Source organism: Neofelis nebulosa, chromosome 2 (genome assembly GCF_028018385.1).
Source record: "Neofelis nebulosa isolate mNeoNeb1 chromosome 2, mNeoNeb1.pri, whole genome shotgun sequence".
NCBI classification, from domain to species: domain Eukaryota; kingdom Metazoa; phylum Chordata; class Mammalia; order Carnivora; family Felidae; genus Neofelis; species Neofelis nebulosa.
The window spans coordinates 130163010-130188351 of NC_080783.1; the positions used below are offsets into that span (position 1 = coordinate 130163010).

General features: G+C 38.3%; 1 protein-coding gene across 2 annotated transcripts in view; it reads left to right on the forward strand.

Annotated features, from left to right (window-relative positions):
- VAV3 (vav guanine nucleotide exchange factor 3) overlaps window positions 1-25342 on the forward strand; it is a 362499-nt gene that overhangs the window by 168287 nt on the left and 168870 nt on the right. For both annotated transcript variants that reach the window (XM_058716351.1, XM_058716352.1), the window contains exons 5-10: window positions 4265-4373; window positions 6375-6467; window positions 8646-8714; window positions 16713-16816; window positions 18250-18349; window positions 22466-22561. In XM_058716351.1, coding sequence (XP_058572334.1) covers window positions 4265-4373; window positions 6375-6467; window positions 8646-8714; window positions 16713-16816; window positions 18250-18349; window positions 22466-22561 — 571 coding nt within the window. The remainder of the gene's footprint in view (window positions 1-4264; window positions 4374-6374; window positions 6468-8645; window positions 8715-16712; window positions 16817-18249; window positions 18350-22465; window positions 22562-25342) is intronic.

The following is a 25342-nucleotide window of genomic DNA, read 5'->3' on the forward strand; positions in this document are numbered from 1 at the left end:
CCCTTAGTATGGGATTGAATGTAAAAAAACCCCAAACCATTCTAGCCCAATCTTGAGTGTGTGTGGGTGCATTTGCATGCACACACATGCATGTGTGTCACTCCTACGATTCTTTAAAAATTGTTCTCCAGTTTTATTGAGAAATAATTGAACTACATCCTTGTGTAAGTTTAAGGAGTACAGTATATAGTTTTATTTACATATATCATGAAATGATTGCCACAGTAGGGTCAGCTAACACCTATCAACTTACATAGACACAATTGAAAGAAAAAAGGTAAAAAAAAAAATTGTCCTTGTGATGAGAACTCTTAAGGTTTACTCTCCTAACAACTTTTCTGTATACCATGCAGCAGTGTTAGCTGTAGTCATCATGTTGAACATTCCATCCCTAGTACTTATTTACCTTATTGCTGGAACTTTATACCTTTTAATCACTTTCCTCCAATTATCCCTCACCCCCGCTTCCACTTCTGATCCCCACCAAGTCTGATCTCATCTCTTTTTCTATGACAGGTTTTTTGTTTTTTTTTTTTGGTTTGTTTTTGTTTTTGTTTTGGATTCCACACAGGAGTGAGATCACACAGTGTTTGGCTTTCTCTGTCTTACTTATTTCATTCAGCATAATTCCCTCATGGTCCATCCATGTTACTTTAAATGGTAGAATTTCCTCATTTTTTATGCTGAATATTACAGTGTGTGTATGTATATATGTGTGTGTATACATATATATACAGATTTATATATATACTTATATATGTGTGTATATGTATATATATGTGGATGATATATATACATATACATATATATACAAATTTATGTATATACGTATACATATATATGTGTGTGTATATATATATGTACACACAAACACACACACACACACACCACAACTTCCTAATCCATTCATCAATCAGTGGACACTTAGATTGTTCCCATATCTTAGTTATTCTAAATAATGCTGCACATGAAGGTGCAGATACCATTATGAGCTAGTGTTTTTGTTTCCTTTGGATATATCCCAGAAGTGGAATTGCTGGATCATATTGTATTTCTATTTTTAATTTTTTGAAGAACTTCCATACTGTTTTCCACAGTGACTGCACCAATTTACAGTCCCCCCAACAGGGCATGAGGGTTTCTTTTCTGCATATCCATGCCAGCATTTATCTCTTGTGTTTTGGTGATGGCCATTCTAACAGGCATCAGGTGGTATCACGTTGTGGTTTTAAGTTGCATTTTCTTAATGTCTAGTGATGTTGAGCATCTTTTCATGTACCTGTTGGCCCTTCATGTATCTTCTTTGGAGAAATGTCTAGTCCTATCCTTTGCCTATTTTTTAATTGGGTTATTTTGTTGTTCTTGAGTTATATGGGTTGCTTATCAGATAGATGGTTTGTAAATATTTTTGTCCTACTCCATAGGTTGTCCTTTCACTTTGTTGATGGTTTCTTTTGCTGTGCAGAAGCTTTCTAGTTTGATGCAGTCCCGCTTGTTTATTTTTAGATCGTGTTGCTTGTGCTTTAGGTGTCCTATCTCCTACAATTCTTAAAGAAAAATCCGTGTGTATTCATACAGTATGTGCCTCTACCCTGACTGGAAATAGTCAAAAGCAACACTTAAGCAAGATGAGGTATTTTTTTTGGGGGGGGGGGGCAGGAGGTGGTCAAAGGCAGCAGAGCTGGGATTAGGAGTAACAGAGAAATGGATTTCATAGCCTATCTTCTTGTTGAACAGGTCCTCTTTGATGCAGAGCCTCTTCCTTCATTTCCTAGCTCCCTCATAGATTCCTCAAACCTTCCTATCCTTTGCATTATAGAAAGTGTTCAGACCGGTTGAACTCTCCCCTGTTATCTGTGACTTGCCATCTGCCCAGTTTTACAAAGTAGGAAGCTAAGTGGCATCCTCCACTCCTTTCTCCCCTCTCTCTAATTCTGACTGGTCGCCAAGTCTGGTTGACTGCACCTGATGCAGTCTCTTTCTCTCTCTCCGCATTTGCCTTTCCTCACTCTAGTTATGGCTCTCGCTATCTCTTACCCACAGGGTTTCATTTTGGGGCTTAGTGTCTTCTTGCTCCCTCCACTCTACTGCTGTATAGAGCCTCCTCTTGTACCTCCTCTTGTATCCAAAATGCCCAGGTAAGGTTGAGGTTACAGGGTGTACTGCCTTTCTCAGGTTGGTTTTAGCTCGTCCCTCTGGGGGTCACATTCACTTACCTGAATGAGATGCCACTCATGATGTTGCCAGGCTCTTCATAGCTTTTGCCTTTGCACGTGTTGGTGTCCTTTTGTGGGATGTCCTTCTCCTCACTGAGTATGTGTCACCTCTGAGGGCAGAAACTGTGTCTGCCTAGTGTACAACCATATCTCCTGGAACATGGTAGTATTTATTTAGCAAATACCTATTAAATAAATAAATACATTCAAGATCCAGTTCAGATGTAATATCTGTTGTGAAGCCTTCCCGGACTTCTTTAGTCAGAGTTAGTCTTTCCCTTACTCCTACATTCTGCATTCATCTGCTCTGTTGTACTTCTAGAATTATGTGTTCACATGCTGTTACCTACACTAGACTATGGGAGAGTCCTCAGATCTTCTTGATCTATGCATTCTTAGCACTGAAGAGTCTGGACCTCAGTAGGTTCTTAGAAAATGTCTGTGGAGTGAATGGTTGGGTAGACTGCTAACTCTAGAACAAATTTTTCTGAGAGCAGACTTCTCTGACATATTTGTTACTACCAGGTAAGTCTCCCTTAAGGCGCCTTTCTTTCTTCTGAATGTTTGAAACAGTTCATTCCTATCAAATGCTTCCAAATAATCCTTCATGACAACATAGACAACCTTGTGATTGAACCTATTTTGAAAAATGCTCCCAAGTCGTAGAGTGACATTTACAGTTACAGTGTTCTTATTTTTGTACATATAAATTTTATACCGTTCTATCTGCACAGGCCCATGATAGGTGCTAAGGGCTGGCAGTATTGAAGGAGTTGATTTTTTTTTTTTCAGACAAAGGTTAATGCTTCTTTCTAACATGTCTAAATGTATTAATCTCAATTCTTTGGGATTATTAGTGAATAGAAGCTATATATAGAAGTCTTGAACTGAAAGGAAAAACTTAAGGAGTAGTAATAAAACATGTGATAGGTGCAACCAGCTATTTCTACTTTGAGTGAATGGGTTTACAATATCATATGAAGGATTTAGGAAAGATACATCAGTCAGTTACTGTGTAAGTGCCATGGAAGCTTTAAAAATTGGGATGTTTTTCATCTATCAGGAGATCAGCTGATTTCAAATGCCTTGTGGCCTTGGAACCATTTTTTTTTTACATAGAAAATAGGCAAGTAAAACAGATAATAGTAGGATCTGGATGACTCAGGGACCTGTACGTACTCTCTGAGTAGACTGGATGGAGCGTGGTTGGAAAACCACTACATTAGATACTGGCAATAATAACCCTGCAGAAACTGATGCTTTTCTTCTTATTTTTTTTTAAGTTTACTTATTTTGGAAGGGGGAAGAGAACAAGTGGGAGAGGGGTAGACAGAGAGAGAGAATCCCAAGCAGGCTCTGCGCTGACAGTGCAGAGCCCAACGCGGGGCTTGATCTCAAGAACTGTGAGATCGTGACCTGAGCCGAAATCAAGAGTTAGTTGCTTAACCGACTGAACCACCTAGGCGTTCTGAAACTGATGCTTTTAAAAGACTATTTATAAACTATGAGATTGTCCCCAGCACCCCTGTGTTCCCCATGTTGTACCCCTTAATATATATGATCAACCTCAGGCCTTGAAATAGGAAAAATGTGGGCCATATGATAGAGTAATGAAAACATTTAGAATGTAAGACTAAGTTTTAAATCTGGATCTGCCATGGACAAGCCGTGTTTCCACGGGCAAGTTAAATAACCCTCAGTTCTCTCAGCTTCCTTATCTCTATAAGGGATCAAATAGTAATGCCTGATAGCACAGGTAGTGAATACTGGGCTTGGGCCAGCTACATGAAGTCGTGTGTGCAGAGTGATCATTTATGTGCTTGTACATGGTAAATACCCAGTGAATGTTAGCTGTCACTGCCATCCTGGGTGGATTCTGTTGTTTGGCATTGTTCTCATTAGGAGGGAAAGAGCCGTAATGTAAAGCCTTTTGACTCTTCCCATGAATTATGTTTTATTTCCTCTTTGGGTTTTCTACTAGGCTCTATGTAGCTGTTGCATTTACTGCATAAGAGAAAATGACCTGAGTATCCTACCCTTTGTTGTAGTGAAACCCATGTGGAAGATGAAGAAGGTCTCTACGACTGTGTTTATGGGGAAGACGAAGGTGGAGAAGTCTATGAGGACTTAATGAAGGCAGAGGAAGCACATCAAGCCGTAGGATCTCACTTGCCTTATTGTTAAAGTTACTTTGAGTATCTTATTAGGAAAGTGATTCCTTGCAAGACTAATTAATATAATTATTTGTGTAACTTCTGCTAGAATAGGCTTTTGTTTTCTTTTTACCTTTGCTAGCTTTTAACTACATAATCATGATTTATTGCATTTGGAGACACATACACCCAGCATTTTATAGTTCACAACAACCAGAGAGAATCTCTGGTCTAGTCCTTGAATTCTACTTGTTAGGAAGGAAAGTCTGAGAGAGAAATGCCACCCAGCTAAATAGTGCCAGAGTGGCAGTAGAACATAATTTCAGGGAATTGTGAAAGGATTCTTCTTACCATGAAAGGAAATCTTCTCTTACAAAGCAGTTTAATCTTCTTTAAATTTGATGTAGCATAAAATATATGTTAAAGAATATTTCTTCATATTTGTTCGGGGGTTGATAAGAGGTATTTTTTACTTTTGTTTCATTATAGGTTTCCTAGTATTTTTACTGTTTTATAAATTTAGTTTCAGATATTGTCATAGTCAGTATGCACGCACAGAGGTTAATCTGCCACAAAAATATCTAAAACATTCAGAAAGAATTACTCTGAATTATTTTCTCACCTATAATTTGAAACAAAAAAAATGGTCAGTCGTGTAGGCTTTTATTAATCTTTAAAAAATTTTTTTTAATGTTTATTTATTTTTGAGAGAGAGAGACAGAGAGACAGAGCATGAACAGGGGAGGAGCAGAGAGAGAGGGAGACACAGAGTCCAAAGCAGGTTCCAGGCTCTGAGCTGTCAGCACAGAGCCTGATGTGGGGCTCAAACCCACGAACCACGAGATCATGACCTGAGCCGAAGTCGGACGCTTAACTGACTGAGCCACCGAGGCACCCCATTATTAATCTTTTTTTTTATACAAAACCCTTTCCTCATCAGCTAGGTGGTAGTATGGGATTTTTTAGTGCTGTGATGAATTTCCTCAGCTCTCTTTGTAGTCTTGGCTTTCATAAAAGGCTGGTGGGTTGTCCAGTGCCCCAGATAGGGAGAGTAGCTTCTGTGGGATGGAAACAAGTTACTGGCCTGTATTTGGTAGTGAATGAGCTTTAACCCACTGTGTGAGCTGACAGGCTGCCTGTGGCAGTATTTTGACTATTTTTAGGTGACAGGGTATCATCTGTATCTCCTAATATAATTATCATCTGCTCGGGGTACCAGCAAAGTCTTGAGTGTGTCTCCCAAGGACAGTCTTCATTCAGCTGACAGTGCTGGGTGGTTTCTATGGGGCAGGGTTCACAGCAGTGATAATTTAAATGCATGGGGCCCTTCTTGTGTACTTCTCAGGGTGGTATAGGTGCTCTACCAGGATAGCTCATTTACAGCTCCTTGGGGTTGGATCTGTAGTTCTCACTGTTGTGTGGAGGAGAAGACTGAGACATGGAGAAAATAGGTAACTTATTCACAAGAACCAGCGAATTACAGAAAAACTGGTACTTGAGCCCAGTTCTACCTGAGGCCCACACCTTCCATCTTAATATTAGGCTCTGCTACCTCCAGTCTTAACACCTAGTGGAAGAGCCCAACACGAGAATGTTAATTCTTCACAAAAAGTATTTTAAGATTTTTATTTATCAAATGTCCTTTTGATATTTTGCAAGTATTTCTACAACACTTGTAAAGTACGCTGTACGTTAAGAACACTATATGACACCATGGGTGATGTTTCCAGAATGAATAACATTTATAATGAAAGAGATTTTTTTCAGTATAAAGAGGGTGTATCCTCAGAAGTTTATTTTTAATTATTTAAACCTTTTTCACTTACATTGTTCAAAATTTTAAGAACAGATACTTCTTAAATGCCATAAATAGATCTTTTGGTTGTGTTTTATTAAAATGGAAAGCTTAAGAAAATCAGTAGTTTTGAGTTCTTTCTATGTACTATGAGAGATTAATTAATACATGTGTTTGATTAAATAATTTTTTTGATGACTCTAATTGCAGAAATGTCCAGAAAATGACATACGAAGTTGCTGCCTAGCAGAAATTAAGCAGACAGAAGAAAAATACACAGAAACGTTGGAGTCAATAGAAAAAGTAAGTTATCAGGTATTATTTTTGATGTCCAAATAGTGCATTTTATAGTTACTATATGAGACTCAGTGTGTCTTCTGTATGCTTTCTAATTTTCAGTAAAACAAGCAAACTTACTTATTCCACAACTAGTTACTGATTTCTTAGTATCTGAATGGCACTGTGCTAGGCACTGAGTATATAGCAATAGACACAACAAAACTCTTGTTCTCATGACACTTTCTGTCTCATAGGAGGGTTTATAATTTAAGCAAGTAAGTGGGCCAGGTGGTGATAAATTCTCTGAAGAAAAACCAGTCAGGGAAAGAGGACAGAGAGTGATGTGGGTGGGCTGGTGGTACTTTATGTAAAGCAGTAATGGAAGGCCTCTTTAGTAAGATCACATTTTAGCAGACAGCTGAGGAAATTGAGGGAGCAAGCCATGCCAACATCCCAGAGATGACGGTTCCTGGGAGAAAGGCCCTCAGATGAGACAGTGTTCTGTGTTTCAAGGAGTAGCAGTAGTCCAGGTGTCTGAAGCAGCGTGAGTGAAGAGAGGCAGGGAGAGCAAAGAGCTGGTGAGCTACCGCATCGTGTTGGGGGGCACAGAGAACACCTCGCTCAAAGCTGGAGTGTGTGAGTAGAAGTGACATGATCTAATGTAAGTTTCTTCACAGCGTATTCTGACTTTTTGGGAGAAAAGTTAGAAGGATATTGGAATAATCAGATTGACAGAACATGGCAGTATTTGTAGAGCTGGTAGGGAATGGTCATATTCTGAATACATTTTGAAAATAGAGCTGAGCGGATTAGATGATAAATCAGGTGAAGGATATATGGGAAAGGGAGCAATCAAGAACGCTAGGCTTATAGCATGAATAGTTGTTGTGTGAGTAGTAAAGATGGTTACTGAGCTGAGGAGGACAGGTCTGGGAATCACGAGTCTGTTGAGACATTCTACATTTGCAATATCTATTAGCTTCCAAGGGGCTGTGTTGAGGAGGGAGTTAGATACATGAGGCTGGCATTAAGGGGAGAGGTTGACAAATAGATGGGGCCATTATCATTACACAATGGCTTATAAGGTCAGTGGTACTGGATGAATTCACCTAGGGAATGAATGTTGATGAAGGAGAGATTTGAGGCCACCCCTGGCAAGTTCTACATTTAGAGGTTAAGAAAATGAGAATAAGGAGATAGTTCTAGATGTTTAGGAAAAGAGTTGAAGGTTTTGCAGAGTTGTTTAGGAGAGAGGGGAAATAAATGGACTAGGGAAATGTAGGATTGTGCATTACCACAGGCTCAATTGAAAATTAGACTATTGATCTAGTTCATATTTAACTTCTTAGGTACAGGCACAACATATATGGCAAGCTAGATTTAACAAGGGTTTTTGTTTTTCCAGAAAAGCATGCTGGAAGAAGAAAGGGTAAGGGAAGTGATTCTCATGATGGTTTATGGAGTGTAAACTTGGTGGGGAGGAAGTGAGGACATGAGAGATATAGAATGATCAGTGGATTGGCAGACCCGGTGGGGTTAAAGAATTCTTTAAAGGAATGAGCTATAAAGGTAGGAGGTCGTGATCGAGAGTTGATTACTTAAAATTAATGCTATAGAGCCTATGTAGTTGTTGATAATGAGAAGGTCTTGGAATATGACTCAGCTCAGAGAGCTGAGCTAGGATGGAGCACAAGATTACCGGCAGTCAAGGATCTAAAAGGCCAGACTATTGGAAGGATGATCTGCACAGATACTGAGATTGTCAAGAACAGACATGGGAGTCATAATGGAAAGAGATATGGTAGGCCAGGAACTAACATTGTCAAGGAATGAAGGGTAAGATCAAGATCAAGGCATTTGAGAGTATTTTGTATCAGTCCTGTATCTCCAAAATATTGCCTTTTTTTTTTTTTTTTTTTCCAATTCAGCCAACAGTGTTCTTTTTTTTATTATTACTTTCAGGAGTATTCATTGCCTAAACCTTTTATTTTATACTTTAAATGAATTACGTTTATGTCTTTATATGTCTGTTTAAGTATAAAATCTTTAAGATAGAGAAAATAGTTTCTGCTTTTTTCTTGGTATTCATTATATGGATAAACAATAGACTTTCAATAAATATTGATCATTTGTTAATGAAAAACTATTATATAGATAAGGATAAATTGTGCTTAATTATTATTTCTCTGTCCTATCTTGTAGTATTTCATGGCACCGCTAAAAAGATTTCTGACAGCAGCAGAATTTGATTCAGTATTCATCAACATTCCTGTAAGTAAAAATAGACTAGCTAAAATTGTGGTATATTACTATAAAATCTCAATCATCTTATTGGGTTCTAGATTCCTACTTTAATATTCTCCTGTATTTTTTTTTCAATATATGAAATTTATTGTCAAATTGGTTTCCATACAACACCCAGTGCTCATCCCAAAAGGTGCCCTCCTCAATACCCATCACCCACCCTCCCCTCCCTCCCACCCCCCATCAACCCTCAGTTTGTTCTCAGTTTTTAACAGTCTCTTATGCTTTGGCTCTCTCCCACTCTAACCTCTTTTTTTTTTTTTTTTCCTTCCCCTCCCCCATGGGTTTCTCTTAAGTTTCTCAGGATCCACATAAGAGTGAAAACATATGGTATCTGTCTTTCTCCGTATGGCTTATTTCACTTAGCATCACACTCTCCAGTTCCATCCACGTTGCTACAAAGGGCCATATTTCATTCTTTCTCATTGCCATGTAGTACTCCATTGTGTATATAAACCACAATTTCTTTATCCATTCATCAGTTGATGGACATTTAGGCTCTTTCCATAATTTGGCTATTGTTGAGAGTGCTGCTATAAACATTGGGGTACAAGTGCCCCTATGCATCAGTACTCCTGTATCCCTTGGGTAAATTCCTAGCAGTGCTATTGCTGAGTCATAGGGTAGGTCTATTTTTAATTTTCTGAGGAACCTCCACACTGCTTTCCAGAGCGGCTGCACCAGTTTGCATTCCCACCAACAGTGCAAGAGGGTTCCCGTTTCTCCACATCCTCTCCAGCATCTACAGTCTCCTGATGTGTTCATTTTGGCCACTCTGACTGGCGTGAGGTGACATCTGAGTGTGGTTTTGATTTGTATTTTCCTGATAAGGAGCGATGTTGAGCATCTTTTCTTGTGCCTGTTGGCCATCCGGATGTCTTCTTTAGAGAAGTGTCTATTCATGTTTTCTGCCCATTTCTTCACTGGGTTATTTGTTTTTTGGGTGTGGAGTTTGGTGAGCTCTTTATAGATTTTGGATACTAGCCCTTTGTCCGATATGTCATTTGCAAATATCTTTTCCCATTCCGTTGGTTGTCTTTTAGTTTTGTTGGTTGTTTCCTTTGCTGTGCAGAAGCTTTTTATCTTCATAAGGTCCCAGTAATTCATTTTTGCTTTTAATTCCCTTGCCTTTGGGGATGTGTCAAGTAAGAGATTGCTACGGCTGAGGTCAGAGAGGTCTTTTCCTGCTTTCTCCTCTAGGGTTTTGATGGTTTCCTGTCTCACATTCAGGACCTTTATCCATTTTGAGTTTATTTTTGTGAATGGTGTGAGAAAGTGGTCTAGTTTCAACCTTCTGCAGTTGCTGTCCAGTTCTCCCAGCACCATTTGTTAAAGAGACTGTCTTTTTTCCATTGGATGTTCTTTCCTGCTTTGTCAAAGATTAGTTGGCCATACATTTTGGGTCTAGTTCTGGGGTTTCTATTCTATTCCATTGGTCTATGTGTCTGTTTTTGTGCCAATACCATGCTGTCTTGATGATGACAGCTTTGTAGTAGAGGCTAAAGTCTGGGATTGTGATGTCTCCCATTTGGGTTTTCTTCTTCAATGTTACTTTGGCTATTCGGGGTCTTTTGTGGTTCCATACAAATTTTAGGATTGTTTGTTCTAGTTTCGAGAAGAATGCTGGTGCAATTTTGATTGGGATTGCATTGAATGTGTAGATAGCTTTGGGTAGTATTGACCTTTTGACAATATTTATTCTTCCAATCCATGAGCAGGGAATGTCTTTCCATTTCTTTCTATCTTCTTCAATTACCTGCATAAGCTTTCTATAGTTTTCAGCATACAGATCTTTTACATCTTTGGTTAGATTTATTCCTAGGTATTTTATGCTTCTTGGTGCAATTGTGAATGGGATCAGTTTCTTTATTTGTCTTTCTGTTGCTTCATTGTTAGTGTATAAGAATGCAACTGATTTCTGTACATTGATTTTGTATCCTGCAGTTTTGCTGAATTCATGTATCAGTTCTAGCAGACTTTTGGTGGAGTCTATCCGATTTTCCATGTATAATATCATGTCATCTGCAAAAAGCGAAAGCTTGACTTCATCTTTGCCAATTTTGATGCCTTTGATTTCCTTTTGTTGTCTGATTGCTGATGCTAGAACTTCCAACACTATATTAAACAACAGCGGTGAGAGTGGGCATCCCTGTCGTGTTCCTGATCTCAGGGAAAAAGCTCTCAGTTTTTCCCCATTGAGGATGATGGTAGCTGTGGGCTTTTCATAAATGGCTTTGATGCTGTGTAAGTATGTTCCTTCTATCCCGACTTTCTCAAGGGTTTTTATTAAGAAACGGTGCAGGATTTTGTCAAAGGCCTTTTCTGCATTGATTGACAGGATCATATGGTTCTTATCTTTTCTTTTATTAATGTGATGTATCACGTTGGTTGATTTGCGAATGTTGAACCAGCCCTGCATCCCAGGAATGAATCCCACTTGATCATGGTGAATAATTCTTTTTATATGCTGTTGAATTCGATTTGCTAGTATCTTATTGAGAATTTTTGCATCCATATTCATCAGGGATTTTGGCCTGTAGTTCTCTTTTTTTACTGGGTCTCTGTCTGGTTTAGGAATCAAAGTAATACTGGCTTCATAGAATGAGTCTGGAAGTTTTCCTTCCCTTTCTATTTCTTGGAATAGCTTGAGAAGGATAGGTATTATCTCTGCTTTAAACGTCTGGTAGAACTCCCCTGGGAAGCCATCTGGTCCTGGACTCTTATTTGTTGGGAGATTTTTGATAACCGATTCAATTTCTTCGCTGGTTATGGGTCTGTTCAAGCTTTCTATTTCCTCCTGACTGAGTTTTGGAAGAGTGTGGGTGTTTAGGAATTTGTCCATTTCTTTTAGGTTGTCCAGTTTGTTGGCATATAATTTTTCATAGTATTCCCTGATAATTGTTTGTATCTCTGAGGGATTGGTTGTAATAATTCCATTTTCATTCATGATTTTATCTATTTGGGTCATCTCCCTTTTCTTTTTGAGAAGCCTGGCTAGAGGTTTGTCAATTTTGTTTATTTTTTCAAAAAACCAACTCTTGGTTTCGTTGATCTGCTCTACCGTTTTTTTTAGATTCTATATTGTTTATTTCTGCTCTGATCTTTATTATTTCTCTTCTTCTGCTGGGTTTAGGCTGCCTTTGCTGTTCTGCTTCTATTTCCTTTAGGTGTGCTGTTAGATTTTGTATTTGGGATTTTTCTTGTTTCTTGAGATAGGCCTGGATTGCAATGTATTTTCCTCTCAGGACTGCCTTCGCTGCGTCCCAAAGCGTTTGAATGGTTGTATTTTCATTTTCGTTTGTTTCCATATATTTTTTAATTTCTTCTCTAATTGCCTGGTTGACCCACTCATTCGTTAATAGGGTGTTCTTTAACCTCCATGCTTTTGGAGGTTTTCCAGACTTTTTCCTGTGGTTGATTTCAAGCTTCATAGCATTGTGGTCTGAAAGTATGCATGTATACTTATGAAGGGCTGTTTTGTGACCCAGTATATGATCTGTCTTGGAGAATGTTCCATGTGCACTCGAGGAGAAAGTATATTCTATTGCTTTGGGATGCAGAGTTCTAAATAGATCTGTCAAGTCCATCTGATCCATTGTGTCATTCAGGGCCCTTGTTTCTTTATTGACCGTGTGTCTAGATGATCTATCCTTTTCTGTAAGTGGAGTGTTAAAGTCCCCTGCAATTACCACATTCTTAGCAATAAGGTTGCTTATGTTTATGAGTAATTGTTTTATATATTTGGGGGCTCCAGTATTCGGTGCATAGACATTTATAATTGTTAGCTCTTCCTGATGGATAGACCCTGTAATTATTATGTAATGCCCTTCTTCATCTCTTGTTACAGCCTTTAATTTAAAGTCTAGTTTGTCTGATATAAGTATGGCTACTCCAGCTTTCTTTTGGCTTCCAGTAGCATGATAAATAGTTCTCCATCCCCTCACTCTCAATCTAAAGGTGTCCTCAGATCTAAAATGAGTCTCTTGTAGACAGCAAATAGATGGGTCTTTTTTTTTATCCATTCTGATACCCTATGTCTTTTGGTTGGCGCATTTAATCCATTTACATTCAGTGTTATTATAGAAAGATACGGGTTTAGAGTCATTGTGATGTCTGTATGATTTATGCTTGTAGTGATGTCTCTGGTACTTTGTCTCACAGGATCCCCCTTAGGATCTCTTGTAGGGCTGGTTTAGTGGTGACAAATTCCTTCAGTTTTTGTTTGTTTGGGAAGACCTTTATCTCTCCTTCTATTCTAACTGACAGACTTGCTGGATAAAGGATTCTCGGCTGCATATTTTTTCTGTTCAGCACATTAAAGATCTCGTGCCAATCCTTTCTGGCCTGCCAAGTTTCAAAAGAGAGATCAGTCACGAGTCTTATAGGTCTCCCTTTATATGTTAGGGCACGTTTACCCCTTGCTGCTTTCAGAATTTTTTCTTTATCCTTGTATTTTGCCAGTTTCACTATGATATGTCTTGCAGAAGATCGATTCAAGTTACGTCTGAAGGGAGTTAGTTCTCTGTGCCTCTTGGATTTCAGTGCCTTTTTCCTTCCCCAGTTCAGGGAAGTTCTCAGCTATTATTTCTTCAAGTACCCCTTCAGCACCTTTCCCTCTCTCTTCCTCCTCTGGGATACCAATTATGCGTATATTATTTCTTTTTAGTGTATCACTTAGTTCTCTAATTTTCCCCTCATACTCCTGGATTTTTTTATCTCTCTCTCAGCTTCCTCTTTTTCCATAACTTTATCTTCTAGTTCACGTATTCTCTCCTCTGCCTCTTCAATCCGAGCCGTTGTTGTTTCCATTTTGTTTTGCATTTCATTTAAAGCGTTTTTCAGCTCCTCGTGACTGTTCCTTAGTCCCTTGATCTCTGTAGCAAGAGATTCTCTGATGTCCTCTATACTGTTTTCAAGCCCAGCGATTAATTTTATGACTATTATTCTAAATTCACTTTCTGTTACATTATTTAAATCCTTTTTGATCAGTTCATTAGCTGTTGTTATTTCCTGGAGATTCTTCTGAGGGGAATTCTTCCGTTTGGTCATTTTGGATAGTCCTTGGAGTGGTGGGGACCTGCAGGGCACTTCCCCTGTGCTGTGGTGTATAACTGGAGTTGGTGGGCGGAGCCGCAGTCAGACCTGATGTCTGCCCCCAGCCCACCGCTGGGGCCACAGTCAGACTGGTGTGTGCCTTCTCTTCCCCTCTCCTAGGGGCGGGATTCACTGTGGGGTGGCGTGGCCCGTCTGGGCCACTTGCACACTGCCAGGCTTGTGGTGCTAGGGATCTGGCATATTAGCTGGCGTGGGTAGGCAAGGTGCACGGGGGCAGGAGGGGCAGGCTTAGCTCGCTTCTCCTTAGGTTGTGCCACTTCAGGAGGGGCCCTGTGGCAGCGGGAGGGAGTCAGATCCGCTGCCGGAGGTTTGGCTCCGCAGAAGCACAGAGTTGGGTGTTTGCGCGGAGCAAGCAAGCTCCCTGGCAGGGACTGGTTCCCTTTGGGATTTTGGCTGGGGGATGGGCGAGGGAGATGGCACTGGCGAGCGCCTTTGTTCCCTGCCAAACAGCTCTATCGTCGCGGGGCTCAGCAGCTCTCCCTCCCGTTGTCCTCCAGCCCTCCCGTTCTCCGAGCAGAGCTGTTAGCTTATAACCTTCCAGATGTCAAGTCCTGCTTGCTGTCGGAATACACACCATCCGGCCCCTCTGCTTTTGCCAGCCAGACTCGGGGGCTCTGCTTGGCCGGCGGGCTGCCCCTCCGCCCGGGCTCCCTCCCGCCAGTCCGTGCAGCATGCACCGCCTCTCCGCCCTTCCTACCCTCTTCGTGGGCCTCTTGTCTGCGCTTGGCTCTGGAGACTCCGTTCTGCTAGTCTTCTGGTGGTTTTCTGGGTTATTTAGGCAGGTGTAGGTGGAATCTAAGTGATCAGCAGGACGCGCGGTGAGCCCAGCGTCCTCCTATGCCGCCATCTTCCTGTCTCTTCTCCTGTATTCTTTAAGAATTTTAACTATCTTGGGGCACCTGGGTGGCTCAGTTGGTTGATTGTCCAACTCTGGATTTTGGCTCAGGTCATGATGTCATGGTTCGTGGGTTCGAGCCTTGCATCGGATTCCATGCTGGGTATGAAGCCTGTTTGAGATATTCTCAATCCCTTTCTCTGCCCCTCCCCAGCTTGCTCTCTCTTTTTCAAAGTAAATAAACTTTAAAAGAATAAATTAAAAAAATTTTTTTAAATAAAAAAATTTTAACTCTTTTTTGCCTGTTGAGTTCTTATATCCTTATTTTCTAGAAATAAGGGATTTACCATATCTTCAACCAAAGTCAGTCAGAATGTAAGCTAAAAACATGTGGATAAGATCATAAAATTATCCTTAACTGCTTGTCAAGAAGAGGTAGTCTTAGTTAAATAATCCCTGGTGCCACTGTCTCTTTGCCTTGTGTGAGCCCCCTTCAGTCCCACTCCTTGCTCTATTCTGCCAGTCCCTCAACCCCATCCTGTACACACTGTCCTGAGGGCATCCGTTTCCTCCACTTTCTTGCCTCTACTCTGATTTCAGTTGTACTAACCTTAATTCCCATTTCTGAAATACACTACTTCCTTATGACTTAAAAATCCATTTTAGTGGTTATTTGTAAGTGTTTTTCTTCACATTTATGTAAGCATTTTGGGTTTCAGAGCACCTTACAATGATCTTATGATCCTTAGAGTATAGTTATGCAGAAGCATTGAAACAGACCAAATGCTATGCCAACCGAGGTCATGCTAGGCAACATTCAAGTTCTTAAACCTTTAAAACTGGCTCGGATTTTAATATATAGCTTATGTATACTATATATAAGCTTTTATGCATAAGCTTGCTTGTCTTAACTGCAAGTTTCCTGCTATTTTGGTTCTGTGCATTCAGTGTTGATGTGTATCAGTCACGTAGCTGGTTGTTGTCCTTGTCCCCGATTATGGGCAGATGAAGACATTCTCATTGATTTGTAGCATAGCAGGAAGAACAAGGTCACAATATGAGATGAACGTTTAGCATAAAACAAACTGCACGTTCTAGGAAGATGAGCATCTTGAACCACCTTAATATGGTCACTGTAACTTAGGACTTCTTTGACAGTCCTTAATCTTATGGCTTTTCCATGCTCTTCAGCAAAAGGGCAGGGCCAGCATATTCCTGTTTCCTTTCCATCCTACTAAGGAAAGGGCATGCTGTGAAGTTGGTGTGTGCACCAAGGTACAGGGAAGAGCTAATGCGAGAATTGGCACCTTGATTAGAATTTCCTCATTTTCTGGCTATGACGTGTATTTCCTGCCTGACGGAAAATTACTTGCTTATCAGGAAAAAGGTAAAATTCTGACTTCTGAGATACTCTAGTAAACTGCCTAGTACAATTTATCTGCTCTTTATTTATGCCATTAGTAGTCTAGTTTCAGGTAATTTAGTGTGATTATTGTTAGCTTAGCACCAGGACACCACTAATTGACCAAAGTACAGATCTACATTTTTATGTCCCAAGGACATGAATCATTACTTTATCCCGTCAATAAAACATTAAGCACTTGGATAGTTTTATTTAAAAAGTTAAAGTGACTATAATGAAAATGAGCTGTACATATTTTTATACAAGGAATAAATTACCCTTTAATAAGTAGTGAGATAATTTTTTTTTTTCCCCAACAGGACAGTGACAGTTCAAGTCAGATCTGAAATTGCTGTTTCCCATGCACATGGCTTGTCTGTCTCTCTCTCCTCTTCTGTCCCCTTCTCTTTCCTTCCCTTTTCGTTTCCCCTCTCTCTCCTCCCTTCTTCCCCTCCACTTCCTTTTCTCTTTATCATCCTTAGTAGCAGGTTTAGAGTTTGAGGGCATTAGCATTTCCTTGAATGACAAGTCTAGCAACAGTAGGGATTTTAGGTTTGGGGTGATTTATTTTTGGTCCTGTTTTCTAATTTCCTTTAACATTTTTTTCCTTAAGGAACTTGTAAAAGTTCATCGGAACCTAATGCAAGAGATTCATGATTCCATTGTAAATAAAAATGATCAGAACTTGTATCAAGTTTTCATTAACTACAAGGAAAGGTAACTTTTAAATTTTAAATTTTGTGGCTATCAGTTTGTGATTATAGTGAGGGTTAGTATTAAAATTCCTCTGGGAAGCACCTTGGTGGCTCAAGAGTCAGTTAAACATCTGACTCTTGATATAAACTCGGGTCTTGATCTCAGGGTCATGAGTTGGACACATTGGGCATGAAGCCTACTTAAAAAAAAAAAAAGTAAAATTGCTCATAAATAGCTATTTCTACTGTCCATTAAGTTACTACCTGGGCAGTAACTAGAACATAGGACAGTTAATCTCAGGGTGGTAGTTTGAGTTCTGTATGTGGATCAGGAAAAAGGAAGGGGGAAAGAAAAGGATCCAGATGTTTGCCTTGCAAATCAGAAGTTCAGGTTATCGACCTTTTACCTCTGACTTCTTTAGTTTTCAGGAAGTCATTTTAATTATCTGGCCTCCTTTGCTCCATCTGTAAATGTTAGGGGTAGATTAGCAGGTGCCTAGTGCTTGTTCCAACTCTCATATTTTATAATTCTCCACTTGGGATTATTAGATTCACGGCTGAAGGCAGTTTCCCTTTCTAAAAAAACAAAAACAAAAACAAAAAAAAAAACCTCTTCCGAACAACTCACGTTAATGAAAGTACCAAGGAATTTCACTTAAAATATCATTCTCTCTCTTAAAATTAAGCACTGTAGTTCCTACTACTAAGAAGTGGCTAATGAATTGCTTTGCATCAACAACAGTTAAACATGAACTTATGAGTAGTTTTCTTTTTCCCCAATGGAGAGTTAAAAGAAACGATAAATTACCCAACCTCTCTGCAAAGTGCCTATATTACTGAGGAGCTGTGGTTCCTGAAGCAGGCTCAGACTCCATGTAGTACAAGGTACCTTCTACCTAGCACACTTCAGGTTGCTCCTTCAATCACAATTTTCAGATAATGTGTTTTCCTTAATTAAAAAGTAGGAAAGATTAGGTTTATTGATGAGTGGAGTCATGACTAGTGAGGACAATAAAATTGTCTGAGTTAAATTTTTCTGAGTATGGGTAAACAGTAGAACATTCATCTTTACTAGGAACATAAACAGAAATTTTTAATTTTGTTTTTGTGATATTCATGTGTACTTACCATAAACAGTTATCAAGCCGGTTTGTAAAATCTACCTGCTGAAAAAATGTATGGGAAATTCATCCCATTCAAATTTAGAAATAAAAATTAGTCCTTTTAATAGCATATTATGAGTCTATGTGTGATTTGTGTTAAAAAGAAACAAGAAATCAGAGGCTCAGAGAGATAAGTAATTTGCCCAGGGTCACCTAGCTAGAGATGCAGGACAAGTAAGATTTGCTTTGATTCTCCCTAACTGTGGTTTTAAATAGATGATGGTAATTCTGCCTCTTCCCCTTCTACTTTATTTCTTTTGTCCTACAAATTTCTCCTCTTCTTCCCTTTCAGGTTGGTTATATATGGCCAGTACTGTAGTGGAGTGGAGTTGGCCATCTCTAGTTTAGACAACATTTCTAAGACAAAAGAAGATGTAAAACTGAAATTAGAGGTACTGTTTATTTTTTGTTAGCTTATGAAATAAAGTAAGATAAACCTAAAAGCAAGGGGAGGGGAGTGGGGAATGGGCAAAATGGGTGAGGGGGAGAAGGATTTACAGGCTTCTAGTTACAGAAAAAATAATTCCTGGAAATAAAAGGCAAAGCATAAGAAATACAGTGAGTGATATTGTAATAGCAATGTAACGAGGCAGAGGGTAGGTACACTTGTGAACATAGCATCATGTAAAAACTTGTCAAATCACTAAGTTGTACACCTGAAACTTATGTAAAGCTATATGTCGACTATACTCAAATAAAAAAAGAATAAGAAAAAATAGATCTATTTCTTTGCAAGATTAGTGCAATAGTACATTTTTCCATGTATTCTAAACATAATTTTATGTCAGTTTTATAAAATATTTAATAGCTCTATTTCTTTGCAAGATTAGTGCAATAGTACATTTTCCATGTATTCTAAACATAATTTTATGTTAGTTTTATAAAATATTTAATAGCTCTATGAAATAATATGATAGTAATAATATAATAGTAAAATCTGAGACTCTGGCTTTGTGTTTTACATGCATTATGTCATTAGGTCCTCATGACTCCATGAGATATGTACAATTAATTTTCTTCTCTTACAGATGAGAAACCTGAGGTTCAGAGAGAGATTATGAGTAATTTGCTCAGGGTCACCTAGGTAGAAAGAAGTACAGGATAAGTAAGATATATGTCAGATAATGTACATGCAGATGAAAAATGTTTATTAAAAACGTAAGACATTTAGGATAAGGTGTATAAGAAGGGTATGGATATTGCCCATAAGAAGAAAGATAGGACAGACACAAATAAGATTAAGTTGTATGTATGTGACAAGCAGTAATTGATAGTGCTCCATGAGTGAGATTGAGTGATCACCTCAGCACAGGTAGAATGTGGAAGATTTCTCTGAAGAGGTAGTATTTGATTTAGGTCCCCAAGGGAATGGGAGGAGTCTTGACAGGTGAGATTCCCTGGAGAGTATTCTGACCAGATAAGCATGACTGACCAGATGAATGTGGAAAAGTCTGAAAAATGGAGAGTAGGTCAGAATAAACAGAGCACGTGGAACAATGGAAAATAAATCTGGAAATGGTGGTCAGTTTTTTTTTTTTTTTTTACATCATTTTTCTTTCTCATAGGAGTTTGCAATTTTAGGGAACTTTTGAAAAAGATGATGTGTTAAGTGAGTAATTTTCTCAAATAGATTATCCATATATTTGAATTTTCTTAAATGTTGAGTACAAACGTACAGTCAACTCTTCAATGGCTGTGTTTGCCTTACTTGACACTGTAGTGTCCCTTTTGCTGTCTTTGTTCAATTCAGCAGTGAGGTCAGGCGATGAAGGGAAAAAAATGAGGCAGATGACTTTCCAATTAGAGCTCCTTCATTGTTTTAGCATATTTGGTATGATTTTATAACTTTCACAAAGGGGAACTAGTGGTTAGAAAGTTTACACATCACCAGGCTACCAGGTAACTGTCCTCTCTACCATAGATCATTTTTCCTTAGCTCTTATAAGCCTTTGATGATGTGGCCCTTATGTCTGCTGGTGGCTTGAATCACCACTAAATAACATCCTGATAACCCTGTTAGTGTAAAAGGTTCCTGCTCCTCTTGGGAGAATATAGCCTCAGAAGCATAGAGCTATAAAGTACCTTGACTCCAATTAAATTATGATGGTAAGATAAAACTCTACAACTTACACAACTAGTTCGTAACAGAGCTACCATTAGAACAGATGGCATCAGTTCTACCATTAGAACTTTATATATATATATATATATATATATATATATATATATATAAAGTTCTTCTGGCTCCAGAAGAGAGTATACAAGTTGTTAGTCATACTCCCATTGTACTCTCAGTATTGTTTGGATATTCTTCTCCCTTCTTTCAGAGTCACTGTCAAAGTCCCGCCCTATGACACATGACATACTCTGGGCCTCTAGGAACATATTTTCTATGGTCATTATCCATCTGAGGGAGAGAGAGAACCTCAGGCTGAGTTTGAAAAGCTCAGGGGGAGGGGCTGCTGGCTGCCCGTTTTTTGCCTGAAAAGGTACTACTACTGACTAGTGGCCTGATTGGCAAGTATTTAATCAGACATTGTGACACCTCAACAGATACTCTTTGCTGAGACTGTCCTCTGCAACTCCTGGTATGATAAAGGGGAAGCTGCCTTATTCTTGGTGTCTCTGCTTCCTTCGCGTCTTCAGTTTGTGGTGATTTTTGCTCCTGTTGGTCTTTGTCTTTTTCTTCTCTACTTTGGAACCAAGATAACATAGGGCGAACAGTAACAGAATCTCTTTATCTTGTTCTCTAAGCTGGCTCATCCCGATTCCATTTATTTTCTTCTCAGTTAAAATTGGAGTTTGGTTAATCATGTCGCCGGATGTGTTGGAAGACTCTATTCTACCCTTTATTTACTTTCAATACTAATAAGCATTTTACACCTCAAACTTAGACCCCCAGTTGTAGGAAATGCCTGCAATGTTAGTTTCTTTACTTCCTGAGCCTGTAACTTAGAACTTCAAGGAACTTAATTATTTCCCCAACAGTTTTAAACTGACTTCCATAACATAACAAAGCAAAATTGAAATGTATAACATTTCTGTTCCTAACACTGTTAAGATGGCGTATATATGCACGAAGTGTAAGATACAACCTCAGTTCTAAGGAGCTTAAAATGCAGCTGGGGCGATGAGAGTCATTCATTACAATAATCTTAACAGTGTAACCTCCTATTTGAGACCCATGATCCAGAACTCTCTACAATCTGTAGAAGCAAGAAATCAGTTGAAATAGTTATTCTTCCAGTGAACTGCAGCAGGTGACAAGACATGAGCTAACATGTCCCGATGTGTCCCCAGTTCTTGCTTAAGACCTGTAGTCAAATACTCATTAAGTCACTATGGTCATTAGAGTTAATGGTGTTTACTTTATAGCTCCTGATAATATATCCTTCCATGTGCCAGAAAAGTTAAGTATGGGTAAAGGGGAAACAAACCATGAACAAAGCAGTGTTTTCTTGAATGCAACTCTTTATGAGCTGGAAAATTCCTTGGTTTGGGATGTACAATTGTCTGAGGAGTTTGGATTTAGTTTCTCACTAATAATAATAATTTTATGGAACTTTATTGTTTTAAGACTATATCACAAATATGTGAGAAACAGTAAAATCAGAAAAGCAACTTGTTCAAGGTCATACAGCCAAGAGTTGCCTAACTTTGAGTTCAGGCTTCAGTACTTCAAATTCAAAGTACTTTCCTTAAAGTTATAGTTAATGTTAGAAGAGTGAACACAAGTCAGTACTATTTTTAGATCAACTTTAAAGAAAGAAGAGTGTGAGATGAACCTAAAATTTGAGGCTTTTGACAGTTTGAATTCAATAATAGGTTTATACTTTAGCAAATTTTTAGACTCAATCATTCCATTTCATTCAGTTTAATAAATATTAAGCAAGCACTAGATTCTTAAAGCTGTAAAAGACAGAATATATTGGGGAAGATAGTATGTACAACAACCATTAAAATGTCCACAAGGTACAGAGAGCATAATTTTGATTGGGATTATTACAAAAGGCTTAGATGTATAGTTCTTGAAGAGGATGATTAATTTTGTTGGAAACTGGACAAAGCACATGGCGGTTGGAGAGAAGAGAATGAACAAAGTCATGGCCATGGCGAAGGCACATGGCTAGTTTGATAAGTAGGGACTTGTTCTTGATGCCAGGCCCGCAGCCTAGCTGGGGGTGGTTGGTGGAAGGTAGAGCTATAAAGGTAAGTAGAGGAAGACCCTAGAGGGCCACTAGGAAAAATAATTTTCATTGCATAAAACAGTTGTACTTAATGATTCATTTTAGGATTGAAATGCTACAAGGATTATTTGTTGTTGTTGTTGTTTGTTTTTTAATTAGATACTTTCTATTTTTTAGAAAGGATTATTAATAAAAGCAACAAAATATTTATTATATAATAACAGTTTTGTTTATGGCCTCTGCATCTTTTAATGTTGGCTTTATGACTCCCTTTGATAAAGCAAAGTTTTTTTAAAAAGTTTTTAAAAAACATTTCATTAGGAATGTTCCAAAAGAGCAAATAATGGAAAATTCACTCTTCGAGATTTGCTTGTGGTTCCTATGCAACGGGTTTTAAAGTATCACCTTCTTCTCCAGGTATGTAACTTAAAACTGTTTTGTTTATTCATTTAACCAAATATTCATGAAGCACCAATTATGCTCCAGATACTCCATGTTTGGGGCCATATCCCCCTATGATTTTCAATGATTAGTATAGCTAAGTGGGAAATAACAGAACAGCTGGAAACTTTTTCTTCCTTTAGCAAAGATTCATTTGTTATCTTCCACAAAGTCATATTTTGTGTCTTTCAAACAGAACTGGCCCCCAAAGAATTAGGGGGAAAAAAAAGGCAAAATGAAAAGATCCCTTTAACCAAGTCTTTGGTTAGCTATAATCATTTATTAGAATCTCACTGTTGTAATACACTTGAATTTTGGCAGGTTAAGTGTTTTGGACTTTTTGCCTTATAACCATAAACTGAAGAGAATTGTGTCACCTTCTTTGTTGCTTTCTGCTAGGGTAAATTATAATAAGACTACATTTATTTTGAAGTGATTCTTTTTATAACCACGAAGCTTATGGTTTCCACAGTTAGTCCTCTAATGAGGGTGGAGAGTCTTATAAATTTAATTTGATAGCTGTACCAGGAGGCTCATTAGTTCTGCTCCAAGGAAATGTCTCACAGTATTAGTCTGTCAACTCTGCTGATGCTTGCAAAATGTCATTTTAAAAAGATCTACTACCTGTATGTGAAATATAATTTTGAGTCTGCCGTGATTTATACATCTTGTATATTAAATTTCTTGATCTGTAGTTGCAAAATTATTAGTCATCTCTATTTTTGTTCTACTGAGAAATCAGAAGAATTCAAGCCCTGATTATTTCTTTAAAATACATTAAAACATTTATGAGACCTAAACTCAAAGCAACTTAATCAAATTGGATTTTATGAAAAAATAATAAGGAAGACTTAAGCAATCGGTTTCTGAGACATCATGGAACTAAAAAACATGTCCAAAATAAGCTAATAATTTATTTTGTAACTTTGGTATGGTCAAATAGTAAATGAAGAATTTAAAAGGTGCAGTTTTCAAGAAACATCTATCTTGGTCATTTATAAAGTTTTAGACTTATAGAAGTATAAAACATGGCAATACCTTTTTGAAATTCAGACTTTTGCCTTAATTTCTCTTGGATTGTTTTCTATTTTAAATTTCAAAAGAATGTTTAGTTCTATGATGAATTATTTTAAATAGGAAAATTTTTATTTGGGATACCATATGAAGATAAAAATTCTACAAATGTTTTTCCATCTTGATAGTGTACAATGTGTTTATCTAATGTTTAGAAATTTGTTGAATAAATGTGATATTAATTTGAAAATTTCCTACTTACTGCTATACTTTAGTGGGGAAATAATTTTTGAAATGCTTTATGATTTGAAATTACATATTTATAAAATCAGAATGAAAGTGGAGGATTTGAAACTTTGAGAATAACTTACACTCATTATTTGATAAAGGAAAAGCAAAAATCAAAGTAAAAGAATATTACTTGGACAACCTTATACTTAAAAGATCTGATGTCTGTAGGTCCTCTTTATAACTAGAAACATTATTGGTATTGAAGTCAGCAAAAATTTTTGAGTGGCTCCCTGTTTGACAGACAGGATTAGGCATTCATGATATTAAACAGCACTCCCTCCCCCGCTGCACTGATAAAGCTCACTGTTTAGGTAGGGAAAATGAAGTGTAAGCTGCCAGGTACCGTATGATATGATAGGTATGCAGAAAGTATGGAGGTAGTACAAATAAAGGTCTAGTTAATTATGCCTGGGGAGGATGGGGACTTGTAGAGACCTCTGTCATAGAAAGCTTCGCTGTACAGTGATTGTTGATCTGGTTGTGCAGGGAACAGTAAGAGTTCCTTTAGGTGCATCAGAGAGGAATAGCTTTCTAAGGAGAGCAAAACCACATGCTTAATGGGATCAGCTGTTAGAATGTATTTTGAGAATTGCAGTTAATTTAGTATGATGGTTTGGGTGGAGTTGTTGGGGTGGGAAAGAAAAGTTGGGAGAGTTTGGCAGAATTCAAACCATGAAGGGTCTAAGAGGTGTAGTTAACAACCTGAAGCTTTTGCGGGCATTACAGAAGTCTAAAGAGGGTAGAGACAGGATCTGAATTATATATTGGAAAACTAGCTTTGATGTCAGTAGAGTAAATAGCTTGTAGTCAGAGAGGCTACAAGTCAGAAGATTAATCAGAAGCTGATTTATAATGACCCATGTGAAAAAGAGTAAGGACTTGCACCAATGTAGTGGCAGTGAGGATGGTTTCCAGGGAAAAGATAAAAGTCTGTATCAGCAGAACATAGTATGAGAGAGGGGTGCCTGGGACACTTTATAGGTTTTGGCTTAAGTGATTCTACTGGTGAAGGTGCCTCATTCAATAGAATGTAAACAGGAACCAGAAGAGAGTTGTGGGTGAAGGTGCCCTAAGTTGGGAGTTGTTGGGTTAGATGGGCTTGTGAGATAACCAGGTAGAACTATGTAGGTGGACGGAAGAGTCTGGAACTCAGGCATGAATTCTGGGTTGAGCACATTCCTTTGAGAGTGATTGTCTTATTAGTGAGTGTGTTGACATTATGGCGACGGTTGTGATAGAATTTGTAGAATAAGTAAAGTAAGAACAACAAAAGACTAAGGTGAAAATCTAGGAAATAGTAACTTTCCAAGGTACAGATAAAGAAGAAAGTATGAAAGACTAGTGAATAGGCAGAAATTTAAGAAGGACTCAGAGACAATAGCAGCCAACAAGTGATCCTAATTGTCTCCAAAGCCAAGGGAGAGGAGTAGACATCATCAGTTGGCAATGAGA